We start from the raw sequence: 26834 nt of genomic DNA on the forward strand, positions 1-26834 counted from the left end.
TACATGTATAAAATATTGGCCTTTCTGAAGCTAATGACCCCAAAACAGGAAGTTTACACTGCAAGACACTAAATGAAACTTACGCGTGCACACACAGTTAGTAGCATTTGGAAAAATGTTTGTGTACATTTATTACATTTTGTTTGTTGCAGCATTTTGAACAGATGACACATTTCAACTTGACATCATCAGTTCTGCAGCTGTTACCTGGAGTTATTCAAGAAAAACACAAATAGAGTCAACAAGGAACGAAGTTTAGGCAACATTCCCAAGGTCTGTCAATTCACACGGTGTTCCACCAATTCAAACAAACTTCAAATTTATAAAACGTTTATGCAAACTCAAACATCTGGACACCATTTTCATTAGATAAGGAAGGTATATCTCGAGGATGAAATGATGAAGCAGCAGCAGAAAAAAAAAATCACTTTTGACTGCTGTTCAAAAATGATCATCTCCACCCACACCTGACCTCAAAGTGAAGGTTCTAAGTGCCATAATAACAGTGCAAAATTTAACATACCACATGGTATAGGTGAGCCTTTTTGCAGAATACAAAATAAAAAGGTCAAGAATTGCACTTGATCATGACCACAATCGGATTTTTTTGCACTCCACTGGTGCAAACACATCAGATTTTTATTTAACACACAGGAGTCATTGCATATAAATCAGTCGAAATACTTCTTGCAATTATGCCAAACTGTCCGAGGAAGCAACCTAATAGTCCCCCCCTCCCCCAGACAATCTGAAGAGCATACAATCTTGCACGAAAATGATACTACCTCACATGAAAATGATAAAATCTCGCATGAAAATGGAGACTTTTTGGAAAATATTTTTATCTTTATCAATGCAGTTTTTACCTTCGCCACCTAAGGTCGGCGACTTATTTTGGTCCCGGGGTCATGTTTTCACCCATCTGTCTGGCTGTTTGTGAACAGGCCATTTCGAAACGTTGTAGACAGAGTCAGACGAAACTTGATGGATATGTTGGATGGGTGACAAGAACAAGCCGATTAGACTTCGGTTCAGGTCCAGATGCAGATCTGGCCTATCAGACAAAACAAACTGTTCAGCCTGGCAGAGGTATGCACTCCACAGAGTGCTGTTGTGGTCTCTTTATTACCTCCACCACCGAAGGTGAAGGAGGTGATGTTTTCACCCCTTTGTCTGTTTGTGTGCAGGATATCTCAAAAAGTTGTGGATGGATCTGGATGAAATTTTGTGGACAGGTTCGGTGTGCGACAAGGATGAGCCGATTAGATTTTGATGAAGAACCGGATCCGACTTATCGAATTTTTAAAAGCGATTCTTCGCCATTGAAAGATGGGGCCAAAAACGACATATCTATATATATATATATATATATATATATATATATATATATATATATATATATATATATATATATATATATATATATATATATATATATATATATATATATATATATATATATATATATATCTCACAATATCTCAAAAATGTATTGGGCCTGATATTATTATTATTTTTTTTGGATACCTTGTCGAGGCTCCTATGAGAGCTAACACACAACGCACAGCAAGGGGGGCATGAGACAAGAGGGGCAGGAGTGGGAAGGACAGAACAGTGGGGAACAGACATTAAGAGATCTGTGGAAGGGAGAGGGATGGGGTGGGGAACATGGGATATACAAGATGGAAATTACAGGGACTTTCAGGAAGGAAAGCAGGGAATTTGAAGGAGTTGGGTTTGGGGTGGATTAACGGGGGTAGAAAAGATCGAGGATTTGGATGGGTGATAAGAGGTGATGGTGAACAGCTGTTTTGAAGCCCTGGAGGGAAGAATGGGATTGAAAAGAGTGAGGGGTTTATTCCAAAAGCAGGGAGAAAAGAGGAATGAAAGAGTGAAGGTGGGCAGTGATTCATGATTTTGGTAGTTTTACCAGGGGTAAAATTTCAAATCAAAGGGATAAATGCAAGTTAAATTCCTCAGACATGTGTACCCACTTATAGCAAGCAGCCAAGTGTCATGACATGATGTAATGTAATACTCCACTTGGCTGAGGTCTTTGACATGCAATTTTGTGAAAGACAAATGTCAACCATGGTCAAAAGTCACATACTCCGTAAATGCAAGGTATTCACTGGTCGCTCATCTTTTGAGCCAAAATAAAGATGTAAATCACATTATGTCTAATGCAAACATGTCCTCTATTCCTATTCATCAGTGTTCCTTTTCTCAATGACTCACCTCACCATTTCACTCAATTTTTTTAAAATGAGATTTCCTGCTTGTTCACATGTCCATTGTTCTCTCATCTTATCTGATGTCCCTGCTTATTATACTGCCCATCTGTTAAAACAATGGATGAAATCAACAGGACGTTTATTGTGGGTATGCTAACCACTGCAGGAAGCAGGGAGAAGCTGATGTTTTGGGTGTTAAAGCCTTCGCTGGAGCAAAAGATGGTGCAAACCTGTCAATCCAGCGTCAGAGAAAAAATGCTTCATTCTGCCTGTTAGTGCTTCAACCAATTCAATCTTTGCTTTGCCCCTTGTCTGCCTGGTCACTTCTGCATTTTGTTGGTGTGTCAGAGTCTTACCCACCACCCTCCTCTGACAAACCAACACTTCCATGAACGTACAACTCTGCAAGAAGGAAATAACACTTCTGGGGATATGGTTGAGCCCGAAACTATTTTGAGCAGGATGTGAATGCCAGAGGGTCAAAGATCAATTTGAAATTGTGTTGACATTTAACACTATAAAAGGAAAGCTTTTCATCTCAAAAGAAAACTTCCTCCTTTAATTGGCAAAAAAAAAGAAGAAGACCATCAAAGTGTGCTCTGGCTCGAGTTCCTTTGCTTTGCAGTGAAACGTACACGGCTTCCAGAAGTGCAGTCACCAGATGTCCACTCTACGTTGCTTTCCAGGGAACGGCCTCCAGGGAAATATATAACGGCCTCCTCCGTGGAGTGACGAGATGAAGGGTTTTCTCTCCAGGAACGTTTCACCAGCAGCAAGGCAAAAAGTAAGGACCACGAGCGCATGGGAGATAGGATAACTGCTGCCGCACCATAAGTAAGCAGAATGCAGTAAGTGGCATACACCTGCCAGAGGAAAAGGGATCCGGCCAGGATGTGAAGGGGAAACGTTTTGTACTGTCCAGGACAACGTAAATGAGATCCAAAGCTCGAGTTTCTTTTCCGCAACGTCATACACCAGCATAGGTAGAATGCAAGAGGTACATTGAAAAACATCACCTAGAAAGAAGATAAGTAATGCAGATGATCAACAAAAACAATTACATTTGCTGTGTAATCAGATGGCAAGGCAATTGTTATATATTCTCAATGTTGATTTTGGGAAAGCGTGAAATAACAGGTGGGAGAAACAGGGTTTACCTGAAAAATTCCGGTGAAGAACGTCAAGCTTCCCTGAAGGAACTGGTCCATGATAACAAGGCCAAAGGCAAAGCAAACACCAAAGTGTCCATCGATTATCTCCCCAACAAACCATGGGCCTACAAGAAAAATATGCCATAATAAATTGCTACCCAACTACAAGGGACATTAAAAAATGGCAGATGTTTCCAAACCCTTCATCCTCAATCCTCCTACATGTAGTCAACAGTCTGTTAATTATGCACAAAATAAGATGTAGGATTATTATGAAAAACTCCAAGCAAATATACAAGACTATAGCAAATTTTAAAAGCAGAATCACAAAGCCAGTTTGAGCCATTACAGCACATGCTGAAACATTTACAGTGCAGAGGCATAATATGTGTGCTATAAAAGGCTGTTAGAATAAAATTATATAGCACAGCTTTTTAGCACCAAAAGCAGGTCGATCATTCAAATTGTGATAAAAACATCACATTTGGTACACGTGCTACGATAGGAGCTAAATACGATGAGGTGGACCCCAACAACAAAAATTTTTTTTTTAAAGGGGCATGGCTTCCTATTTTCAAAATGGCCACCATGAAATTTCAAAAGACATTTCTTTGGGCATATCTCCACTTCTGTTTAACATTTTTGAGTGGTTTTAAGTGCTTGACGGGTTTGAAGCACAAGCAGTCCAACCTTGTAGTCAGAGCGGAAGACCCCTGGGGATGAGGTGGCCTGCAATGGGTTAACTGCATCTGGGCAGAGCTAATTGTTTACATTGTGTTTTTTACTTGCAGACAACTGAATGGGAAGTGCCGTGTTGAAGATAACTGCATGACGCATCTGTAGAAGTCAAGCCACCGTTGAATGTAGCTGCCACTATTGAATGTAGTCATAGAACACAGCATTAGTATATCGAAGTCCAGCAGTGTTGTGATAATCTACAACACCTAACAATATGTCTAAAAAGATGGTGGTGGTGACTGGGAGTGCAGACACACTAATCAGGGACATGTGAACGACTCCCTCTTATTGGACAAAGTACATTATTTGTCAGATGGATAAAGAAGAACAATCTGCCAGATCTCCAGCAAAGTCCAAGAGATCATGCATTTCTGGCTACAAAACATTTGTTTCCAAATTATTGGAATTTGAAAAGTTTGGTGAAATAACACTGGATGTAGATCCCAAACATCTTGATGATTGTGAAGGTGAAGGTATCCAAGGGACATTAGAGAACCATAGGGCATGGTGGCACAAAATGCACAGTGCCTTCAGAAAGTATTCATAGGGTGGAAGTAAAATAATTCCATTTTGTGAAATATGAGCATGGACATTTTGGTGATAGAAAGCTCTATGGATCACATGACTGTTGCAAAGCACCGGTGTTTCTCTATTAATCACACTAAAACAAATATTTTTCACATTGAGATGAGTGTTCTTTGTCCACAAATTATGTACTCATTTCTCTTTATTTTTGCTTTTAAAGCATATGGAAATATAAAATCTGTTGTAAAGTATAGGCTAAAATCACTCCAGAAAGAATGGTTCATGTGTGCTGAATTGAGATCAAAGATTTCAATTGTCTGCAGGATAATTATGCTTATCAGGTCTTTCACAATAAAAAGGTCAGAGCTCATTAAATTTGCAGTCAATTCTGACAGGCCACAAGTAAATGGAATAAGAATCTCAGTTCAACATACTGTGGTCTTGTTAATTCCCTATCAACTGATATATCTTTCCCATTTCAAACCTTAGGATCATTGATTAATTGCATTTCTTGTTGTTGAGAAACGCACTCTCCTGAGGGTACCAGTAAAATGCTCAATAGCATCACTATACATTCAAAGCGAATATTTCAAACCAGATGACTTTCAAACCATATGATTATAATAATTACCAATATAATAATAACAAATATATAATCCCCACACTGGCCCTAGTGCATCTGGGCCTGTTAAGGGATAATCTTGTTAGTCCATGCTTAGTTAAAGGAAATATGTACCCATCTGTTATGTTTGCAACTCTAAAATATACTTGATAATAGATCATTGCAAACTGAGGGTTGTTTTATAAATGAATAGATATCATATGTTAGTTAACTATGGAACAATATAATCTTCTACTTCACTTGGTTCGCAAAATGGGGAGAACTACTTTGGTGACACCAGAGAGTCTAGGCCCCAAAGGCATTAGTCTCATCAACTCTGGCCTCCCATTAAATTGCAAAGTTGTACAAACATGAATTCTGTCTTCCCATTGTCCTGTTAGCAAACAGGAGTCTCATCAAACTGCAGAGGTTATGGACCTCTGATTGTTCTGCAAGAGCTGTGCAAGCCAGATACTCCATCTGCACGCTGAGATAAATGCTTATCATTGCCGAAAGTAAATGAAGGATTTCTGTGCATACACTCCCTGAAGGAAGACACACATCCTTTCACAGCACTATCTGCTATAATTATGCACAATATTGTTTTCTCTTTGCTTAAAGGACAACGTGTGCAAACAAAGGTTTCTTTTAGTCTGGTATCAATTAAGCAAGTCCCCTGTGATGTTCTGACCCCTCCCGATTTTCCAATTGTATAAAAGGCTCTCTTTGCTTTACCATTCTTCATTTCATCGATGGCTTTCTTCACCCATTCATTCTTTATCTCAGGTGCTGGGACTTGCAGAATATCTACTGCCTCCAGAATATCCCTGTTTCAAGGGAACTCTTCATTTGGCAGGTGCTCATGGTAACTCCTCCAAGCATTTCTAATCTCCCCATGGTCAAACAGTACACTTCCTCTATCATCCTTTACACAATATTCTCCTAAGAGATCCATATTTTGACTGATCATTTGCTTTGCTATCCAAAATATCTCCCCTTTACAAGCTGCACTGCTCAGAGGCAGAGATTTGCTTGGGCTCTTGAGACAAGCTCTTCTTTCCACATATATGTGTATTTACATAATAAACGATCTGTTAAATTATAAAGCATTTTCTCTTTTGGTTGGAAATCTCCAACACAACACCCCTTGACTTTTTCACATTTTGTTGTGTTACAGCATCATCATAGTCATCATCGTTTTACAGCCATTTCCATGTATGCATGTGTAAGCCGTGGTTCACCTAATGGAGGCTTTCCAGGCTGCACAATCCCTTGCCAGCCATCTTGTTGGGCTTTAAACTCAAAGATCATCTTTCAGAAACACACCCCATGTTTTCCTCAGATGGCCTTCAGCTCTCCTTCCATTCACATGAATATTTACATCTCTTCACACAGCTGCCCACCCCCATCCTTTCCACATATCCAAACCACCTCCACTTACCCCTACGCATTACCTCACTAATACCTTCTCTATACCTAACCTATCTCTTAATTCCACATTTGGTTTCCTATCCTTCAGTCACATTACACATCCACCTCACCATTCTCATTTCATTCCGTTCACACCTCTGTTCATCCTCATTTTTGGTCACCAATTTTTCACTGCCATACAACATCATGCTTCTAACGCAAGCTGCGTAAAGTTTTCCCATTAATTGGAGAGAGGTCCCTCTTGATGTCAAAAGGGGTAAGAACTTCCTAAACTTCGTCCACCAACTTCTAATTCTTACAATCACTGCTGCTTCTATACCACCACCTGAACCAATCATATCACCAAGATAACAGAATTTATCTACACATTCCAGAGATATATCCCAATAAACTAACCTTTCTGATCTCACTGGAACCACTTGTTTTCCTGTGCAAACAGCACATTTGAAGTCAGGAACCACCTGCAGTCTACAGATGATGCCACCAAACCTATTGTGCAGCCAACAGTTGCACGATTCACACAATATTGAATTGACACATATATATATATATATATATATATATATATATATATATATATATATATATATATATATATATACATATATACATACATACATACATACACACGAGGCCCCACGAGGAGTGATATAAGCGACATTTTTTAATGATGATGATAGGCTCGGATGATAGGGTAAGGGTTAAAATAGTGCTATATGGCATTAACTCCAAAATGGCCGATGTGTCCCTTACATCACTCCTCCTCGCGGCACTATATATATATATATAATTTTTTAAACAGAACACAGGGTCACCTCCCTCTCTTTTTCCACACTTCTTTCTGCCACATCACTAAGTAGTACTTTTGTTTCCCTGTATTCACTATCAGTCCTCTGGCCTCCATACCCTCCTTCCACACTGTCAGCTATCAGCACCAAGTCATCAGCATATATAATAGGAGTTCCCAAGCTAAGCCTCCTCGAAGTTCCTGTGATATAGCCTCAAGAACCATAATGAAAAGGAATGGGCTCAAGACTGACCCCTGATGAACACCCACTTTCACTTCAAAATCCTCACTCTGCACCCCATTTATGCTCACAGAGGTTTTTGGACCATCGTACATTGCTACGACTACCCTAATTAACCAATCCTCTCCACATAACTTAAACATGGACCATTGCACGACTTCCTGAGGCACCCTATCGAACGCCTTCTCCAAATATAAAGTGCAGTCGTCTTTTCTTCCCCAGATATTTTTCCTGTAATCACCTCACTATAAAAATTTCCTCAATCATGCCTCTTCCTGGCATGAAACTAAATTGCATTTCATGTATATTAATACAGTCTTGTCAATTTATCCATGACTCTCTCCACCACTTTCATTCCAAGGTCCAGCAGCTTCAGACACCTATAGTTGCTCCATACCAAGGCATCACCCTTCCCTTTATAATTACTCACCATTACACTCTTCAACCAGTCATCTGGGACAGATGTCTCCCTTATAATTACATTTCCCAATTTTGCGATTATATTCACTCCAATATCACCATATGCCTTCAGCATCCCTGAGACAATACCAGTGCTCCCCACCACTTTACCATTCTTCATTTCATCGATGGCTTTCTTCATCCATTCATTCTTTATCTCAGGTGATGGGACTTGCAGAATATCGACTGCCTCCAGAATATCCCTGTTTCAAGGGAACTCTTCATTTAGCAGGTGCTCATGGTAACTCCTCCAAGCATTTCTAATCTCCCCATGGTCAAACAGTACACTTCCTCTATCATCCTTTACACAATATTCTCCAAAGAGATCCTTATTTTGACTGATCATTTGCTTTGCTATCCAAAATATCTCCCCTTTACTAGCTGTACTATCTATCACATCTGAAAGCAAATCATGTGTTTAGCAGCCTGAATTTAAAAGGGATGAAAGAGTTTTTTTTTTGTTTGTTTTTTTTTTAATCACTGATCTACACAATACCCCATGAATGTCAAAGTGGAATTTTTATTTACTTAATTTTTGCTAATTAATGAAAAATTAAAAGCTGACCTGTCTTGGACTCAATAAGTATTCAACCCCTTTGCTATGACACTCCAAATTGAGCTCAGGTGCATCCAATTTCCTTTGATCATCCTTGAAACATCTTCAACTTGATTGGAATCCATCTGTCATCAATTCAATTGAATGGACATGATTTAGAAAGAAACACACCTTTCTATATAAGATTCCACAGTTGACAGTGCATATCAGAGCAGAAACTCTCCCACGAAGTCCAAGGAACTATCCGTATAACTCAGAGATATAATTGTGAGGAGGCATAAATCTGGTGAAGAGTATAAAACAATTTCTAGAATGTTGAAAGTTCCCAAGAGCACAATAAGCTCCATTATTGGGAAATGGAAAAAATATTTAACGACCCAGACTCTTCCTTGAACTGGCCATCCGAACAAACTGAGCAACTGGGCAAGAAGGACTTTGGTCAGGGAGGTGAGGAAGAACCCAATGACAACTCTGACAGAACTACAGAGTTCCTTGGCTGAGATGGGAAAACTTGCCAGAAGGACAACAGTCTCTGCAGTACTTCACAAATCTAGGCTTTATGGGAGAGTGGCCAGACGGAAGCCACTCCTGAGTTCAAGATCATGACAGCACACCTGGAGTTTGCAAAAAGGCACATGAAAGACAGAGAATGAAGCAAAATATTCTGTGGTCTGATTAGACGAAAGTTGAACTCTTTGCCCTGAATGAAAAGTGCTATGGCTGGCAGAAACAGAGTACAGCTCATCACCCATCCAACAGCATCCCCACCATGAAATATGGTGAGAAGGGATGATAATAAGTGCATGCAACAAAACGTTGAGTCAGATGCTATAATCCTTGCCAAAGCTGCCACGTTAGTAAGGAGGGACATGTTTGAGATGAAATACAGCTTCAGTGGCTCTTTTGCAGGGAAATGCCAGGACGATGCAGTGCCAGAAAAATTGAAAGCATTAGTCAATACGATTTTAAAAGGGCCAAATATGAAAGACCAAACTGAAAGAGACAATAAATCTGTTGGGCTCAATTGCACAACTGTTAATGTTCAACAGTGTCAAACACCAGAGAAGAGGTGGGGTGAAATCACGGGTGGTTCGTCATATGAGAAACAGGAGGACACCATTTATCTAAGCCTTGTGATCCATGCACAGACACAGAGTGGGCAACTAATTAACCTCCGCCATCGAAGATTGGAGGTTACTGTTTTCACCACTTTGTTACTTACGAAATCTAAAGATTTCGTAAGTATATTGATGACTTCCGTTTGGTTGTTTGTTTGTTTGTTTGTTTGTACGATAACTCGAGAACGGAAGAAGCTACCAATGTCAAATTACACCACGTGATTCAGGAGAGTGATGGCTCGTGCTGATTAGATTTTGGTCAAAATCGGTCAAAGGTCAAGGTCACAGTGAGGTCAAACATAATTCCGTAAATTAATGTGGAGAAATGGAGTATTTTTGCTTCGCTCGACGTTACGAGTTCGTTTTAACTTTGATTTTAATTTTATCTTCGGTTTTTGCGATCGCTTAGGACGCTTAAAACTCGGTTGTCGAAATTCTGGTAAAAATCGGATGTTTTGGAGACGTTTTAATATTGTATAAAAAAATATTTCACTCGACACGTCACGGGTCGTCCCATGATGCAGTGCGCTCGAGCAGATGAGTCGTTGAGTTACGTTATATTAAGGTATAATATAATTGCGTGGAGAAATGGGGATTTTTGCTTCAGTCGACATTACGATTTTTGATGGTTTGATAGAGAATTATCGTAGAAACTTCTGGTTTGTGTCGCAACCTTCTCGAGAGACAGCTCTTATTAGACAAGGTCAGAGGTCAAGTTGACGATTTCGTAAGTACCAGTCTATGACTGCTTGTTTGTTTGTTTGTTTGTGAACAGTATTACAGAAAAACTCCTTGACGGATTTCAACGAAACTTGATGGGGGGATTAGGTATGGTCCAAGAATCATGCCATTAGATTTTGGACATGGTCCAAAATCAAATATGGCCGCTACGGCGGCCATTTTGAAAAAATATTTGAATTGTTTTTTTTTGCATTTCTACATGTTTTAAGTGATTTCCAACCCCCCCCCCCCCAAAAAAAAAATTTAGAGAAAAAATTTTTTGCAACTTTTTTTTCAACAAAATTTCGATTTTTTTGGCATTTCTCCATGTTATAAGTGATTTCCAACAAAAAAGCATGCCAAAATTATAATTGCGGCTGATTTTGGAACTTCAGGTGGATATACCCACATAAAATCAATTTCTGTCACAAGGAATCTAGTTATGACGAATGAATTGAGTATGTAAAAGTTAAAAGTAAAAGGGAAAGTTGCAAACTATAACTCTGTGAGCACTGTTGACGTCAAATTGAATGAATAGGATATCAGGTTCACTTGAGTGACTGAGCAGTATTGGCGGCGGAGGTTTTGCACTCTACCGAGTGCTCCACCTCTAGTTAACCTCCACCATCGAAGATGGACGGAGGTTACTGTTTTCACCCGTCTGTTTGTTATCTTGCCAAAACGAAGTTTTTGCAAGATATGTTAGTCAGCTTGTATGTTTTTTTTTTTTTGTTTGTTTGTTTGTTTGTTTGTTTGTTTGTAATCACGTATAAAAAATTCTGCAGAGCAGAGTTATCATCGGAAATTTTTGTAACTTCACATATCAGAGGCCTATAGAGGTCCCTTTCAGTGCACAAAATTTTGAAGGTCAAGGTCAAAGGTCAAGGTCACTTTGGCGCAAATCAGGGGAGTCGACGAAACCCTTATTTTTTGAGTAATTTTGATCGGATCGTCTTCAAACTTCATGGGAATATAGTTCATGGTCTGGCGCTCAGCTGATTATTTTTTGGTGGCGATTGGCCTTGACCTTCATGTTTTTTTTTTGTTTGTTTGTTTGTTTTTTTTTGGTCTGCAATCACATATAAATCACTCCGCAGAGCACAGTTATCATTGGAAATTTTTGTAACTTCGCATATTAGAGGCCTATAGAGGTCCCTTTCAGTGCACAAAATTTTGAAGGTCAAGGTCAAAGGTCAAGGTCACTTTGTCGCAAATCAGGGGAGTCGACGAAACCCTTATTTTTTGAGTAATTTTGATCGGATCGTCTTCAAACTTCATGGGAATATAGTTCATGGTCTGGCGCTCAGCTGAATAATTTTTGGTGGCGATTGGCCTTGACCTTCATGGTTCGCGCCGAAGGTCAAACATATTTGACCCCAAGGTCAAATTTTCTAGTTTTAGGAACCATATCGTGTAGTACCTCAAATTGAACACCTCGATGAGTGCTTTCTAGATATGTCAAGCTTGAGACATTATGACATCATTTGGTGACGTTATGAGGCAAAAGCATATTTTTCATGGTTACTCTGTAGAACGATTCTCATCGGAATCTCTCGTAGGCAGATATTCCTCAAGGAGTTGCTCCTGGTGGATAGCAGCTCTGTTCACCTCAGTGTGACCTTAAAGAAGTCACACGTGGTCACCTTTTGGCAAGATACGGAGGGTGACATTGGTTTATTTGTTTGTTTGTGAACAGCATTACGGAAAAACTTCTGGACGGATTTGGTATGGTCCAAGGATCATGCCATGAGATTTTGGACCTGGTCCAAAGTCCAATATGGCCGCTATGGCGGCCATTTTGAAAAAATATTAGATTTTTTTGTTTTTGCATTTTTACATGTTTTAAGTGATTTCCAACCAAAAAAAAAATTGTTGGAGAAAAAAAAAATTTTTTTTTTTGAAACTTTTTTTTCAAAAAAGTCAATTTTATTTGAAAAATATTTGAATTTTTTTTGCATTTCGACATGTTTTAAGTGATTTCCAACCCCCCCCAAAAATCTTAGAAATTTTGCACCTTTTTTTTCAAAAAAAATTGATTTTTTTTTTTTTGGCATTTCTACATGAGTGTCGATCTAGTTTAATTTATTCAATCGTGGTTCAGTAGAGTCTGATCTGTTTTCACCTACAATGAATTAGATATCGGGTTCACTTAAGTGACCCAGCAGTATTGGCGGCGGAGGTTTTGCATTCTACCGAGTGCTCCCCCTTCTAGTTGAGAATCTGCATTTGTGTGGCATGTGCATAGGATACAACAGATTCCGAACTATCTATCTATATATTACTAAAACTCTCATCTTTTATATATATATATATATATATATATATATATATATATATATATATATATATATATATATATATATATATATATATATATATATATATATATATATGTTCCCAAAATACAGCGGTACACGATAGCACAAAATTTCAGTGCCACCTTACTCACCATTCTCCTGCGGTGTACAGTATCAGTTTTCGTTAAAATCAGGCAACAAAAAAAATATTGAAAAATAAATTCCCGATTCAGTCAAATACTCTTCGGGAGTATTTGATCAATGCAAACAACCTCAGCGGATAGTTCGCTGGAGCTATCTTTTTATTTCTTTTTTGAAATGATTTTTTTTATCAACTGCTGTCACAACGGGAACCCAACGAGTTCACGTGTGATCGAGTACATTACTAAAACTCTCATCTTGTGTGTGTGTGTGTGTATATATATATATATATATATATATATATATATATATATATATATATATATATATATATATATATATATATATATATATATATATATATATATATATATATATATATATATATATATATATATGTATAACTATAATATATATGTATGCATGTTCCCGAAATACAGCCAAAACGGTACACGATAGCGCAAAAATGTTTGGGCCACCTTACTCACCATTCGCCTGCGGTATGCAGTATCAAGTTTTGTTCAAATCGGGCAACGAAAAAAAACTGATTAAAAAATCAATTCCCGATTCAGTCAAGTTTTCGTATGATGATCCATAAAGCGCAAGGACAAACCATGGAAAATGTGTTGATATACCTTGAGAAACCGGTTGGCCGAATGATGACTCCTGAGGTAAATGCTCAAATTTTCTTCAAGTTAAAGTTTGACCACTAAATAATATTAAAATTGTGTTTTTTTTTTGTTTGTTTTTGTTTTTTCATCAACCGCGGTCACAACGGGAACTCAACGGGTTCACGGGTCGTCTAGTATCAACTAAATTGGGCAATTTGGTCAGCAACTGCTACCACAAACAAAATGTGGTATGTCCTCCACCCCTCAAGTCAGGGCGCTTCACAATGAGGGCAATGGATAACATCGACCACAACCCAAGCTCCAGATCATTTAAAAAAAAAAAAAATACAGCTTCCATGGGGCGGCCATTTCTCTGACACAACACCCAAGAATGACAGTTCATGGGAGGAGAGAGGCTTGACAGCCACATACGACAATACGACCAGTGCGACGAATATATGTCCCTTACCAGCAACATATTCAGAAGTCCCACCAGCTGCTCTGGATGTCACATTAGATTTTATCTTCATCGATTCCTCATGTCCCAAAAGCAGAGTCGAGTATTTAAAACCACTAAAAATATTAATTAGAAGTGGAGACATGCCCAAAGAAATGCACAGTACAGCATTTAAAAATTTAATGGCGGCCATTTTGAATATATGAGACGACTACCCCTTGAAAGGCAAATTTCATTGGGGTCCACCTCTTATCTTATTTAGCACTTGTGAAAGCACATGTGTACCAAATGTGATGCTTTTATCACAAACTGAACAATCCATGTGCTAAGAAGCTGTACTAATATCCTATGCAGTTTATCCAACACTCACGTGTTATAAATTATGAAAGAAACTCACCTCCATTTGGATTTCTATAAGGCGTCCCATTTGCCAATGATACCGATAATCAAGTGGGAATGGTATCGGATTGAGTGGGAATAGTACTGAGATCAAAACTAAAACAAAACATTCAATACAAACTGGAATGACACTCAGCAGAGTGCACACCTCCACCAGGCTGACACAGTTTATGTTTAGTATTACACTGATGGGAAGGATCTGCATCCAGACTTTAAGCAAAATCTAAATCGCCTTGTTCTTGTCACTTACCCAACTTATCCACAAAGTTTTGCCACAATCTTTCCACAACGTTTTGAAAGATAAAGCGAGATGTTATTTCTTGGCCCTAGCTCTCAATGGTGAAGAATCACTTTAAAATTCCTATATCTGGACCCAGATACGGATCTTCATCAAAATCTGATCAATTCGTCCTCGTCACACATCCAACCTGTCCACCAAGTTTCGTCCAAATCTGCTCAAAACTTTTTGAGATATCCTGCTCACAGACAGACAAACATGGATGAAAACATTATAACCTCATCTAACTTCAGTGATAAAATATTTTGTTTATGACCGGTGAGAGGACTTACCGAGAGCAGTGTACAGGTTGAAAGCCACAAGAGGGTAGAACATCTGATTACAGCTGCAGAATTCTTTTCCCATTCTAAAATAGTCACTCTGTGCCACTGTGCCTGCAAAAGGATACACGAGAAACTCCTATAGCCACTAGCTAACAACACCCAAAACAGAATAAATAAAATGGAGAGAAGTACCACCACCCCACCCTCTCCTCTCCCCCATTCAAATATGTAGTGATATATGTATATATATATATATATATCTGTAGGAATGATCTTGAGGGTGAATAAAAGTGCTTAATAGAACGACAGCTATTCCTTAGCATTTGCTGAGATAAGCATGACACTTATTAGATAAGCGCAATAGCTATGCACTGCGTATTCACAGTGAGATGTTTGCATTTCCGATACTACTGTTGTCCTCCCATATTCAAACCTCTGGCTGTGCATTTCTAATGTTCTTTTCCTGATTACATTTCTTTACAAGGCGCACACAAGAGATTTTCAGCTCAAGCCATGAGAATGTGTAGGTGTGGTGAATCTGCATTGAGATAGCCAGGCATTAGCCGTACTACAAGAGCTGATTGTTCGGGCGAAACAACATTAGGAAGTCGACAATTGCCTCACTAAGGGAGCTCACTTACACCACCAGTGAGGGGATAGATCGGCAGTTACAGTACCTTCAGAAAGTATTCACACCCCTTCACGTTTTCACATTTTGTTGCGTTACAGCCTGAATTTAAAATAGATTAAATTTAGATAATTTTGTCACTGATCTCCACAATGTCAAAGTGGAATTTATTATTTTTTTTTAATTTTACAAATAAATTAAATATTGAAAAGCTGAAGTTTCTCAAGTTAATCCAATTTAGTTAATTCTCAGGTGCATCCAATTTCCCTTGATTATCCTTGAGATGTCTCTGCAACTTTCAGTCCACCTGTGGCCAACTCAATTGATTTTACATGATTTAGAAAAACACACCTTTCCATATAAGGTAGTGCTTGTCAGAGAAGAAACTCTACCATGAAATCCAAGGAACTATCGGTAGAACTCTGAGATAGAATTGCGAAGAGGCATAGACCTGTGGGAGGGTATAAAACTATTTCTGGGGTGTTGAAAGTTCCCAAGAGCAAAGTGAGCTCCATCATTGGGAAATGGAAAAAATGTGGAACTACCCAGATTCTTCCTATAGCTGGCCATCCGACCAAACTGAGCAACCGTGGAAGAAGGGCTTTGGACAGGAAGGTGACTAAGAACGTGATGACCACCCTGACAGAACTACAGAGTTCCTTGGCTGAGATGGGAGAACCTGCCAGAAGGACAACAGTCACTGCAGCACTTTATGGGAGAGTGGCCAGACGGAAACCACCACAGAGAAAAAGGCACATGACAGCATGCCTGGATTTTGCAAAAAGGCACGTGAAAGACTCAGAGCATGAGGAGAAAAGAAGATTCTGGGGTCTGATGAGACGAATATTGAACTCTTTGGCATGAATGCAAAGCGCTACGTCTGGCGTAACGGAACACAGCTCATCACCCATGTAACACCATCCGCACAGTGAAGCGTGGTGGTGGCAGCATCATGCTATAGGGATGCTTTTCAGTGGCAGGAACTGGGAGACTTGCAAGGATGGAAGGAACAATCAATGGAGCCAAATACAGGCAAACCCTTGAGGAGAACCTGCTTCAGAGTGCAAAAGAACTTAGACCATGGTTAAGATTTACATTCCAATGGGGCAATGACCCAAAGCATACAGGCAAAGCAACACTGGAATGGCTTCAGAACAACAACATGAAATTCTTTGAGTGGTCCATCAAAAACACAGATTTGAATTTCATTGAGAATCTGTGGAAAGACTTGAAGATTGCTGTTCATCGATGCTCCCCATGGAAAGAAGAATGGGAGAAACTCCACAAATCCAGATGTGCAAAGCTGATACAGACATACCCAAGAAGACTATGCTGTAATTACTGCCAAAGGTGCTTCTACAAAGTATTGACTCAGGGGGCTGAATACTTATGTAAATTAGATATGTATTTCATTTTCAATAAATTGGTAAAAATTTCTAAAAACACGGTTTCACTTTGCAATTATGGGGTATTTTGTGTACATCAGTGGAAATTTTTTTTGATTTAATCAATAATAAATCTTGGCTGTATCAACAAAATGTGAAAAAGTCAAGGGGTGTGAATACTTTCTGAAGGCACTGTATCTCACATGTGGTTGTCAGTTGGTGACAGTTTACGTAGAGAGGCAGGCTGGCTGTTACAGCTGCTTTTGTGAGACATATAAAAGCTGAGAGAGTGACAATAACACTGGAATAAAGATCCTGAGATTGGCAGGAAAAGTATATGAAGTGTACAGAACTGAGTGTGTAGGAGCTGTGAACATTTATTTCATGAAACCGGTCTGGCAGCTGAGGGAGTGTGAAGCATTGGGATTCTCATGTGTATACAATTTGTGAACATCTTTACAGCTGTGCAAAAACTCTGGGAAGGGTTTAAAACAACAAAGGGCTTACCTTGGATAGCCTTTCATGGTTGCTTTATACAGCTTCTCAGCTCAAAGAGCGTGGGAGGAGTCGTATATATATATATATATATATATATATATATATATATATATATATATATATATATATATATATATATATATATATATATATATATATATATATATATATATATATATATATATATATATATATATATATATATATATATATATATCTTCTTCTTCTTCTTCTTTCGGCTGCTCCCGTTAGGGGTCGCCACAGCGGATCATCCGTATGATCCGCATAGTGATTTGGCACATGTTTTACGCCGGATGTCCTTCCTGACGCAACCCTGGTCGCCTCTTACGACACAGGGATATGGTACACCCATTTTAACCGGGGTATACACCGGCCCAGTATACTGGTACTCATTTTGCCGACCTCGGAAGGATGACAGGCTGAGTCAACCCCCTGGTGTATTAATTTAGTGGCCCAACGGGGCTTGAACTCAGGACCTCTTGGATCCCAAGCCGCTGCCCTAACCACTGCGCCAACACCAGGCTTTATATATATATATATATATATATATATATATATATATATATATATATATATATATATATATATATATATATATATATATATATATATATATATATATATATATATATATATATATATATATATATATATATATATATATATATATATATATATATATATATATAGATATAGATATAGATATAGATATATATATATATATATATATATATATATATAGTTGCGAATTCGCGCCCGGCGGCGTTTGATCGGCCGCTCGACTCGAATGGTGGCCGCCTCGCCCACCGGAATGGACAATTCTGTCGTGACTCTCTCGGAACAACGCCGGGAGCTAGTCACGGGTGAGGGGGTTTAACCCCACCACATCCGTGCCAATTGCCCACCCGCGCAGGATAGGGTTGCTCGCCAAATTCGATCTTCCTAAGTACCTGCGCGGATGGTCGACCGGGCGATCGTCCCTCGCCACAGGCCGACTCCGGACACGAACCGCTTAAGCAGTCCGTTCCGTGCTATCGGGATAACCGAGCGGTGTTATCGTCGGCCGACGGTTCCGATTAATCCGATCGGCCGACGGAAAAGGGGGAATTGTTGATGCCCTGGGGGAGGGAGAATGGTTGGCTGGCTTGGGTCCCGCGACGAGCGATCTCCCGCCGCGACCTCGTCGCCGACCGCCGTCCTTCTCGCCTTGGACCCGAGCTCCTTGGCCTCTTCCCACAACTCTCCTCAGCCGACTGCAGAACCAAACTCGATGCCTTCGCCACCCGACTCCACTCTCTGCCACACTCTGCTCTCCAACCAAAAACTGACTCTGCCACGATTCGCCTTGCGCTCGCCGTTTTATAGGCCGGCAGGAGAAAACAATATGCAAATTTCTGGATCAGCATGACCTTGGGGGCAGAGCCATGCTCGCCAATTGGACGGAGGAAAAATGGGCGTGAACCTCCCCTGATCCTAGAATTTGCATATATGGATTTCACACAGATGCGCCTGGAGGCGGGGCCAAGCCGCTCCGCGCTTCCTAATTGGACGGATCAGAAGTGGGCGTGTAGCGTTCTTGATCCGAATTCTCCCTCGGAAAGGCCGCTATTTGCACTCGCGGCTCGGTGCGTATCTTGAACGAGCCCAAGACAGCCCGACGCTCAGTGTTCACAGGTGGTGCGGGAATGGCCGTAGAAGGAGAGAGGTGAGGGTGGTGGAGGGTTTATCGGTGGTGGTTTGATGGTTATGGCGGTGATTCAAAATAAAGATAGAACAGAAAAACGGCTATCTCAAGGCATTGCAGACCGAATGAATCACATAAATTCCCTCTGAACAACAGGTTTGGGGCCAACTACACATGTACTTCAAGTTATCTCACCTGCGGGCCCTTCATGGTGTTTTGCGAATTTCCACAGCCGTAACTATATATATCTATATATCTATATATCTATCTATCTATATAGCTATATATATATATATATATATATATATATATATATATATATATATATATATATATATATATATATATATATATATATATATATATATATATATATATATATATATATATATATATATATATATATATATATATATATATATATATATATATATATATATATATATATATATATATATATATACATACACATACACAAAGCCTGGTGTTGGCGCAGTGGTTAGAGCAGCGGCTTGGGATCCAAAAGGTCCTGAGTTCAAGCCCTGTTCGGCCACTGAATTAATACAGCAGGGGGTTGACTCAGCCTGTCATCCTTGCGAGGTCGGCGAAGTGAGTACCAGTGTACTGCGCCGATGTATACCCCAGTTAAAATAGGTGTACCATATCCCTGTGTCGTAAGAGGCGACCAGGGTTGCGTCAGGAAGGGCATCCGGCGTAAAACATGTGCCAAATCACTATGCGGATCATACGGATGATCCGCTGTGGCGACCCCTAATGGGCGGAAGAAGAAAGAAGAAAGAAGAAAAAGAAAGAAGAAAGAAGAAAGAAGAAAGAAGAAAGAAGAAAGAAGAAAGAACATTCAACGGGAAAACTAGTTCAGTTGAAGTCAGTGAAAAGCAACTGCCAACTATGTAATGCAATGTCAGCTGCTAACTGCAGCATACATGAAATTAGAAGTCTTATTTTTTTTGCAGGATTAGCAGCAAACCCCTTACCCCCTTTCTACCTGGAGGAGAAAAGAAGTTGAGCACAAGAGGACAAAAAAAAATAAACCGTATCTTGCCAAAAGGTGACCACGTGTGACTTCTTTAAGGTCACACTGAGGTTAACAGAGCTGCTATCCACCAGGAGCGACTCCTTGAGGAATATCTGCCTAGAGTGTACGAGGTGCAGTGGAACACGAGACGCAACCGTGCCAGCATCAACTCCGCTTTATTGCACGACCAGAAGCACATTCCTGCCACCCCTAGCGGGCGAGGCATGATATACGAAAACCCAATCACGTGACACAGCACACTCCTCCCCTCATAAAATGACAAGTCAAATGATGAAAGGACAATCATAACATGACCACCCAAAACCCATCAACACTCATAATCCTCCAAGTACCGCGGCCACACCCTGACCCACCTCGGACAGGCCGCGCCGCCAGACAGTCCAGGCTCAGACGCCTCCCGGCTCGGTCGAGGTGACACCCTCGCCAGACTCGCGCCATCCGCAATAACAACCGCCCCTGACCGATCAGCCTGCCCGACGTCCCCGGGTAGGATAGCATCAGGCGAGGACCCCCTGGGCGTCGGCACATCCGGCCCTGGCGATACAACGTCAGGTGCCGGCGACATTACAGGTGGGGGTCCCACATCGTTCGGCCTGGGGAGGTGTGGGGGGGGGTGACGCTGAACAGCGATCATGCATTTGGTCCACGTTCCGCTTCCACACATCCCCACCATCAGTCCGCACCATGCAATTCACCAGTCCCAGTACCACAGAGACCACAGCCAGCACCCATTTGGAACCGTGGAAATAATCGCGCACCATTACCCACTGTCCCACATCGAAGCTGCGCAGCCGCGTCGGACGTGACACCGCCCCACTCCCCGACCCTCCAGGTCGCAGCAAATCCAGTCTGGACCGCAATGCCCGTCCATAGAGACGAATGGCAGGCGAATCACCCGTGACAGAATGAACTGCGTTCCTGTAATGGAGCAAAAAGACATCGACCACCGCCTGCACAGGTGCAACACCCCCCCTGCGCAAAGCCCGTTTCAACATCTTAACAAACGACTCAGCTTGCCCATTCGTCTCAGGATGATACAGTGCGGACCTCAGATGTCGAATACCATTTCGGCGCATAAACTCATCAAATACACCCGCGATGAACTGCGGACCATTATCAGAGACCAGGATCTCCGGTAACCCTTTATTAGCAAAGATTGTCCGCAGTTTCTCTACTGTAATGTTTGCTGATGTATGCTGCATTACTACAACCTCTGGCCATTTAGAGAATGCATCGATCACAATCAAAAACATTTTCCATTAACTGGCCCCGCAGAATCTACATGGACCCTCTGCCAGGCTCTGTCTGGCGCAGGCCATAGCCCCGAAGCTCGACGCGAGTTATCAGCATCTGTCTGGCACGTGGCGCAACGCTTAACCAACTGCTCAATGTCTTTGTCCAACCCCGGCCACCACAACAGGCTACGAGCAAGACTCTTGGTCTTCACGATGCCAAGGTGACTGACATGCAGTTCTTCCAAACACCGCTGCCTGAACTTCGGTGGAATCACCATCCTCATCCCCCACATAACGCACCGTTGGACCAGCGACAGCTCCGATGCGCGTGACGTGAAAGGTTGAAATGCCGGTGTCGAAGGCAGATCGCTCCAATTCCCCGTAGAAATCGCCTGGACGACACGGGTGAGCACCGGATCACGAGCAGATTCCACCGCGACCTGTCTGGCCGTGACCGGCCCGCTTTGGACCTGGCCCAGCGCGAACACATCGACCCGGTCGGCCAACTCAGACGCAGCTGGACCCTCCGCACACGGCAAGCGTGAGAGCCCGTCGCAGTTAGCATGCTTCTCAGTGCTTCGGAACTGAATATCATAATCGTAAGCACCAAGAAACAGACACCACCGCTGTATTCGCGCGGCCGCTACCACCGGCACCCCGCGTTCGGGTCTCAGGATGAATTGAAGCGGTTTGTGATCCGTCTGCAAAGTGAAATGCCGCCCCAGCAGGTATTGATGAAACCTCCGCACACCCCAGACGAGGCTGAGAGCCTCGCGCTCAATCTGAGCACATCCCCGCTCTGCTGCGGACAAGGTCCGGGATGCAAAACAAACAGGCCGCTCGGAACCATCGTCCATCCTGTGGGAGAGCACTGCCCCAATGCCATATGCAGAGCTGTCGCATGCCAATAGGAGCGGACGCGCAGGCTCGTAGTGCACGAGGACCGTATCCTCTGTGAGCAGCCGCTTGACGCGGTCGAACGACGCCTGGTGTGCAGGCCCCCAAGCCCAGCGCTCGTCCTTCCTGAGCAACCGTGTTAACGGCGCAAGTTGTGAGCTGAGCCCTCGCACGAACCTTTGGTAATACTGGGCCATACCAATGAACGAGCGCAGCTGCGTCTTGTCGCGAGGCGGTGGCATGTGCTGAATCGCTTCCACCTTCCGAGGACCTTTCAACAGCCCCTCCGGCGTGATGATGTGCCCGAGGTATTCCAAGCGCTGCTTGAAGAACGCGCACTTGTCCCTGTTCAAGCGCAGGCCGCACGCTTCTAGCTTTGTCAGCACTTGGGCAATGTTCGCAAGATGCTCGTCTGCCGTTTTCCCCGCAATGAGCACATCGTCCAGGTAGGTCTGAGCGGGCAGGCAAATGCAAACCTGATCCATGGCTTTCTGCCACAAAGCTGGGGCCGAAGCAATCCCAAAACAGAGTCGGGTATATCGATAGAGTCCTTGACACGTGTTGATTGTCAAAAGCTCGCTACTCCTGGGATCCATCGGCAGGTGAAAATATGCATCACGCAGGTCTAGCTTCGTGAAGTATTGACTCCCCGCCAATCGTGCATATATTTCATCGATTGATGGCAGTGGATATTGCTCCACGCTGAGCCCCGGGTTAACCGTGGATTTGAAGTCCCCGCACAATCGGACGTCTCCATTCCGTTTCAGCACCGTGATAACCGGGGTGGCCCAATCTGAGCACGACACCCGTTCGATCACTCCACAGGCCTCCAGCCTATCCAGTTCACGCTTGACCTTGTCCCGCAGGGCATACGGCACCGGACGTGATTTACAAAACCGAGGAACCACCCCCTCCTTCAGGAAGAGTTTTGCCTCCATGCCCTTGAGTTTCCCAAGGTCGTCGCCAAACAAACCTTGATGTCTCTGAAGAATCTTCTCCAACTGATCCTCCCATCGGCTCGGCACGGGTTGCACAAGGTGAACTGCGGCCCAGTCTAGCCTGATGCGGGCCAGCCAATCTCGGCCGAGGAGAGACGGTCCCTTCCCCCGCACGACGTACACCCGAAGCGTGGCGACCTGGCCTTGGTACCGCACAGACACGTCTGCCATCCCGACTGGCGTTATCTTCTCGCGGGTGTACGTGAACAGCGTGAGGTTTGACCTGATAAGCTTCAGGCCGTTGAGTCTACGCGCGGTCTGTTCGCCGATGATCGACACAGCCGCTCCCGTATCGACCTGGAACGTGATCAGCATTTTGTTCACTTCGACTTCCACTGTCATCAGGCGCGCCGCCGCCGGGTCAATTGAAAACAGGCCCATCAACGGCCGCCGGTTCTGCCCCGGGTCGCCTCGCACATCGCCGTCCATGACCTTAACGGTGGCCGGCGCCCCACGGCACACACGCTTCAGATGACCCACCTTGTGACAATTCAAACACACGGTGCCTTTATACGGGCACGCACGGCGCAGGTGTCGACCTCCGCATCCCAAACACGTCCGCGGGGTCACCTCGCCGCACGTGCGGCCGCGCGGCGATGTCCGACCCGCATCGAAGGTCGAGCGTGCGTCCCGGGGCGCTCGCGACCCCGCGTGGCCGGTGATGGCTCGAACATCTCCGCGAGTCTGCTCGACCGCTGTAGCCATGCTGACTGCCGAGTCGAATGTAATGGCTTCACCTTTCAGCCGTAGAACCGCCAAAACCATTTTTGCATCTTTTAAACCAGCAATAAAACGATCTCTGAGGCGAGCTGGATGCTCCCCCGCCGTGAACTTGCATGCCACGGAAGAATGCTTAATCCGCGCCACGAAATCAGCGACACGTTCCTCTGCCCCTTTCGAGAGGCGATCGAACTGGTATCGAGCGAGCTGTAATGACTTCTCCGGCGCCATGTGTGCTTTCATCTTCTGCACAATGTCCCGAAACGACAGCCCGTCATCACGGGGCTTGTCCGGCGCCACCAAATCACGCAGTAGTCGATAATGCTCCGCCGAAAGCGAAGCGAGCAAGATCGACTTCTGTTTGCTCTGGTCGACCACATCATTCGCGTGGAAATAGCATTCCAATTGTTCTGAAAACAATCCGAAGTCGTCTCCGACGAAAACGGGCACATGTCCGTTTTCAACCATCCTCGTCGCCGATTAGAGTGTACGAGGTGCAGTGGAACACGAGACGCAAGCGTGCCAGCATCAACTCCGCTTTATTGCGCGACGAGAAGCACATTCCTGCCACCCCTAGCGGGCGAGGCATGATATACGAAAACCTAATCACGTGACACAGCACACTGCCTAAGAGAGATTCCGATGAGAATCGTTCTACAGAGTAACCATGAAAAATATGTGTTTGCCTCATAATGTCACCAAATGACATCATAATGTCTCAAGCTTGACATATCTAGAAAGCACTAATCGAGGTGTTCAATTTGAGGTACTACACGATATGGTTCCTAAAACTTGAAAATTTGACCTTGGGGTCAAATATGTTTGACCTAAGGCGCTAACCATGAAGGTCAAGGCCAATCGCCACCAAAAATTAATCAGCTGAGCGCCAGACCATGAACTATATTCCCATGAAGTTTGAAGACGATCCGATCAAAATTACTCAAAAAATAAGGGTTTCGTCGACTCCCCTGATTTGCGATAAAGTGACCTTGACCTTTGACCTTGACCTTCAAAATTTTATGCGCTGAAAGGGATCTCTATAGGCCTCTGATATGCGAAGTTACAAAAATTTCCAATGATAACTGTGCTCTGCAGAATTTTTTTTTTATACGTGATTACAGACAAACAACAAAAAAAAAACATACAAGCTGACTAACATATCTTGCAAAAACTTCGTTTTGGCAAGATAAAAAGGTGGGTGGCAGTGGAATGTGATTGAAAAGCATGCGAGACTAAACTTAAATATTTTCTTACAACTCATGATTTGGCAAAAGAGAAAACATGGAGTGTTTGTGTGGGAAAACAGGACAGGTTGATTGACCCATCAGTTTCTTCCTGGATCCATTTCTTTGCTGTTTGACAGTGCAAGACAAAGATGCAAATAAACAATATAAGTTGTAGGATGCATACTAATGTATTTGGGTACCTGGACTCAGATTCATAGCTATATCTCTGTGCCGGAGAATGAGGAATAAAACGGACTAAGAAGGTTCCTGAGAAGAAGAGGCTAATAAATTAATGGTAAATTGAGGAACTGAGTGGAAGGAAATCACTTCTGAGAATTAAAAGACAAGAGCATTTGAGGAAGGACAAAAGACTTACCTTTAGAAACAGGCCAGAATCGAAACACAACCAATGGCAACAAGCTGAATAACACGCACAGTATAAAACCCCATTGGCCCTGCAATGACATGGGAATGAAGAGTTATAGATGGAAGAATATAAGGAGGAATGCTTAAGAGGAACATGCATAAGAAGGAGCCAATGAAAAACAGATTAGGGGCTATCGATGTAATACAAAACCAAAATAATGTGAGGCCAATGAGGCAATGGATATGCCTCCACCTGTGTTAGATAACAACCCACGATTACGTTTTATCTCAGTTGAATATCGCATGAGAGAAAGTGCAAGAGAGAAAAGAGACAAGTCAAAAAGAGAAAACATCAGATGCTTCCAACTCGGGTTATAATCTGCAAAATGATTTTCAAAGGAGACATGACCTTTGACCTGTTGAACCCAAAATTCATTCAGTTAATCTTTGTATCACAGTCAACACATGGCTTTCAAAATGACAATCCACCACAGAATGCTCAGCGCGGATGCACAAAAAACCCGAGCGACAACAGTCATCAGCGCAAGGAACGTATATCATGCATACGAGCTAATGATCGTCACCTAAAATGGCTTACAAAGCTTCCAAAAGAAGCCAAAATACTTGGAAAAGTACCTGAGAGAATGAAGTGCACCTCTGCATAACAAAGTATTTGATTATTACTGATGGTCTGTTTGCTTCTCATTTATGGTGCATTTTATAATACATGTATAAACCTGACTTGGTCTTCGACTCATCATGCTTGCTCCGATGGTTTCATCTGGTGGCTCTGGTATAATCTGTTTTGAGATATAGATTGGTCACGGTCCTGGTTCCATTAGCGTCCCCAGCATGATGTGGGTTTTGGTTGTTCGGCCAAAGATAAGATCTGCCCCGTGATTGCCGTCCCACGGCACTTGCATGGCGCAGGGACTTCAATCTGCACACCTTTGGACATGAGGATCCGGCGGGGAGTCTCTGGGGCGGGGTACTGACGTGGTCACTCAGCAACTCACTGGATTCAAACCTGGGCAACTGGTACACCATTACAATATTTCTATTATTCGTGTTTTGGAGGGAGGGGAGAGTTGG

General features: G+C 42.5%; 1 protein-coding gene across 2 annotated transcripts in view; it reads right to left on the reverse strand.

Moving 5' to 3' along the window:
* Window positions 1–635: 635 nt before the first annotated feature.
* Window positions 636–26834, reverse strand: part of TMEM62 (transmembrane protein 62) — an 80463-nt gene continuing 54264 nt past the window's right edge. Inside the window, exons 11-14 of one of the 2 annotated variants that reach the window (XM_085896384.1) lie at window positions 25753–25831; window positions 15037–15138; window positions 3392–3510; window positions 636–3250 (exon numbers count right to left, since the gene is read on the reverse strand). In XM_085896384.1, coding sequence (XP_085752510.1) covers window positions 2822–3250; window positions 3392–3510; window positions 15037–15138; window positions 25753–25831 — 729 coding nt within the window. In that variant the 3' untranslated portion in view covers window positions 636–2821. The remainder of the gene's footprint in view (window positions 3251–3391; window positions 3511–15036; window positions 15139–25752; window positions 25832–26834) is intronic. The other variant, XM_085896385.1, reaches the window with a different exon arrangement.

This window comes from Eptatretus burgeri, chromosome 9 (assembly GCF_056783735.1).
Source record: "Eptatretus burgeri isolate ZD-2024b chromosome 9, Ebu_testis_v1, whole genome shotgun sequence".
Taxonomy (NCBI): Eukaryota; Metazoa; Chordata; class Myxini; order Myxiniformes; family Myxinidae; genus Eptatretus; species Eptatretus burgeri.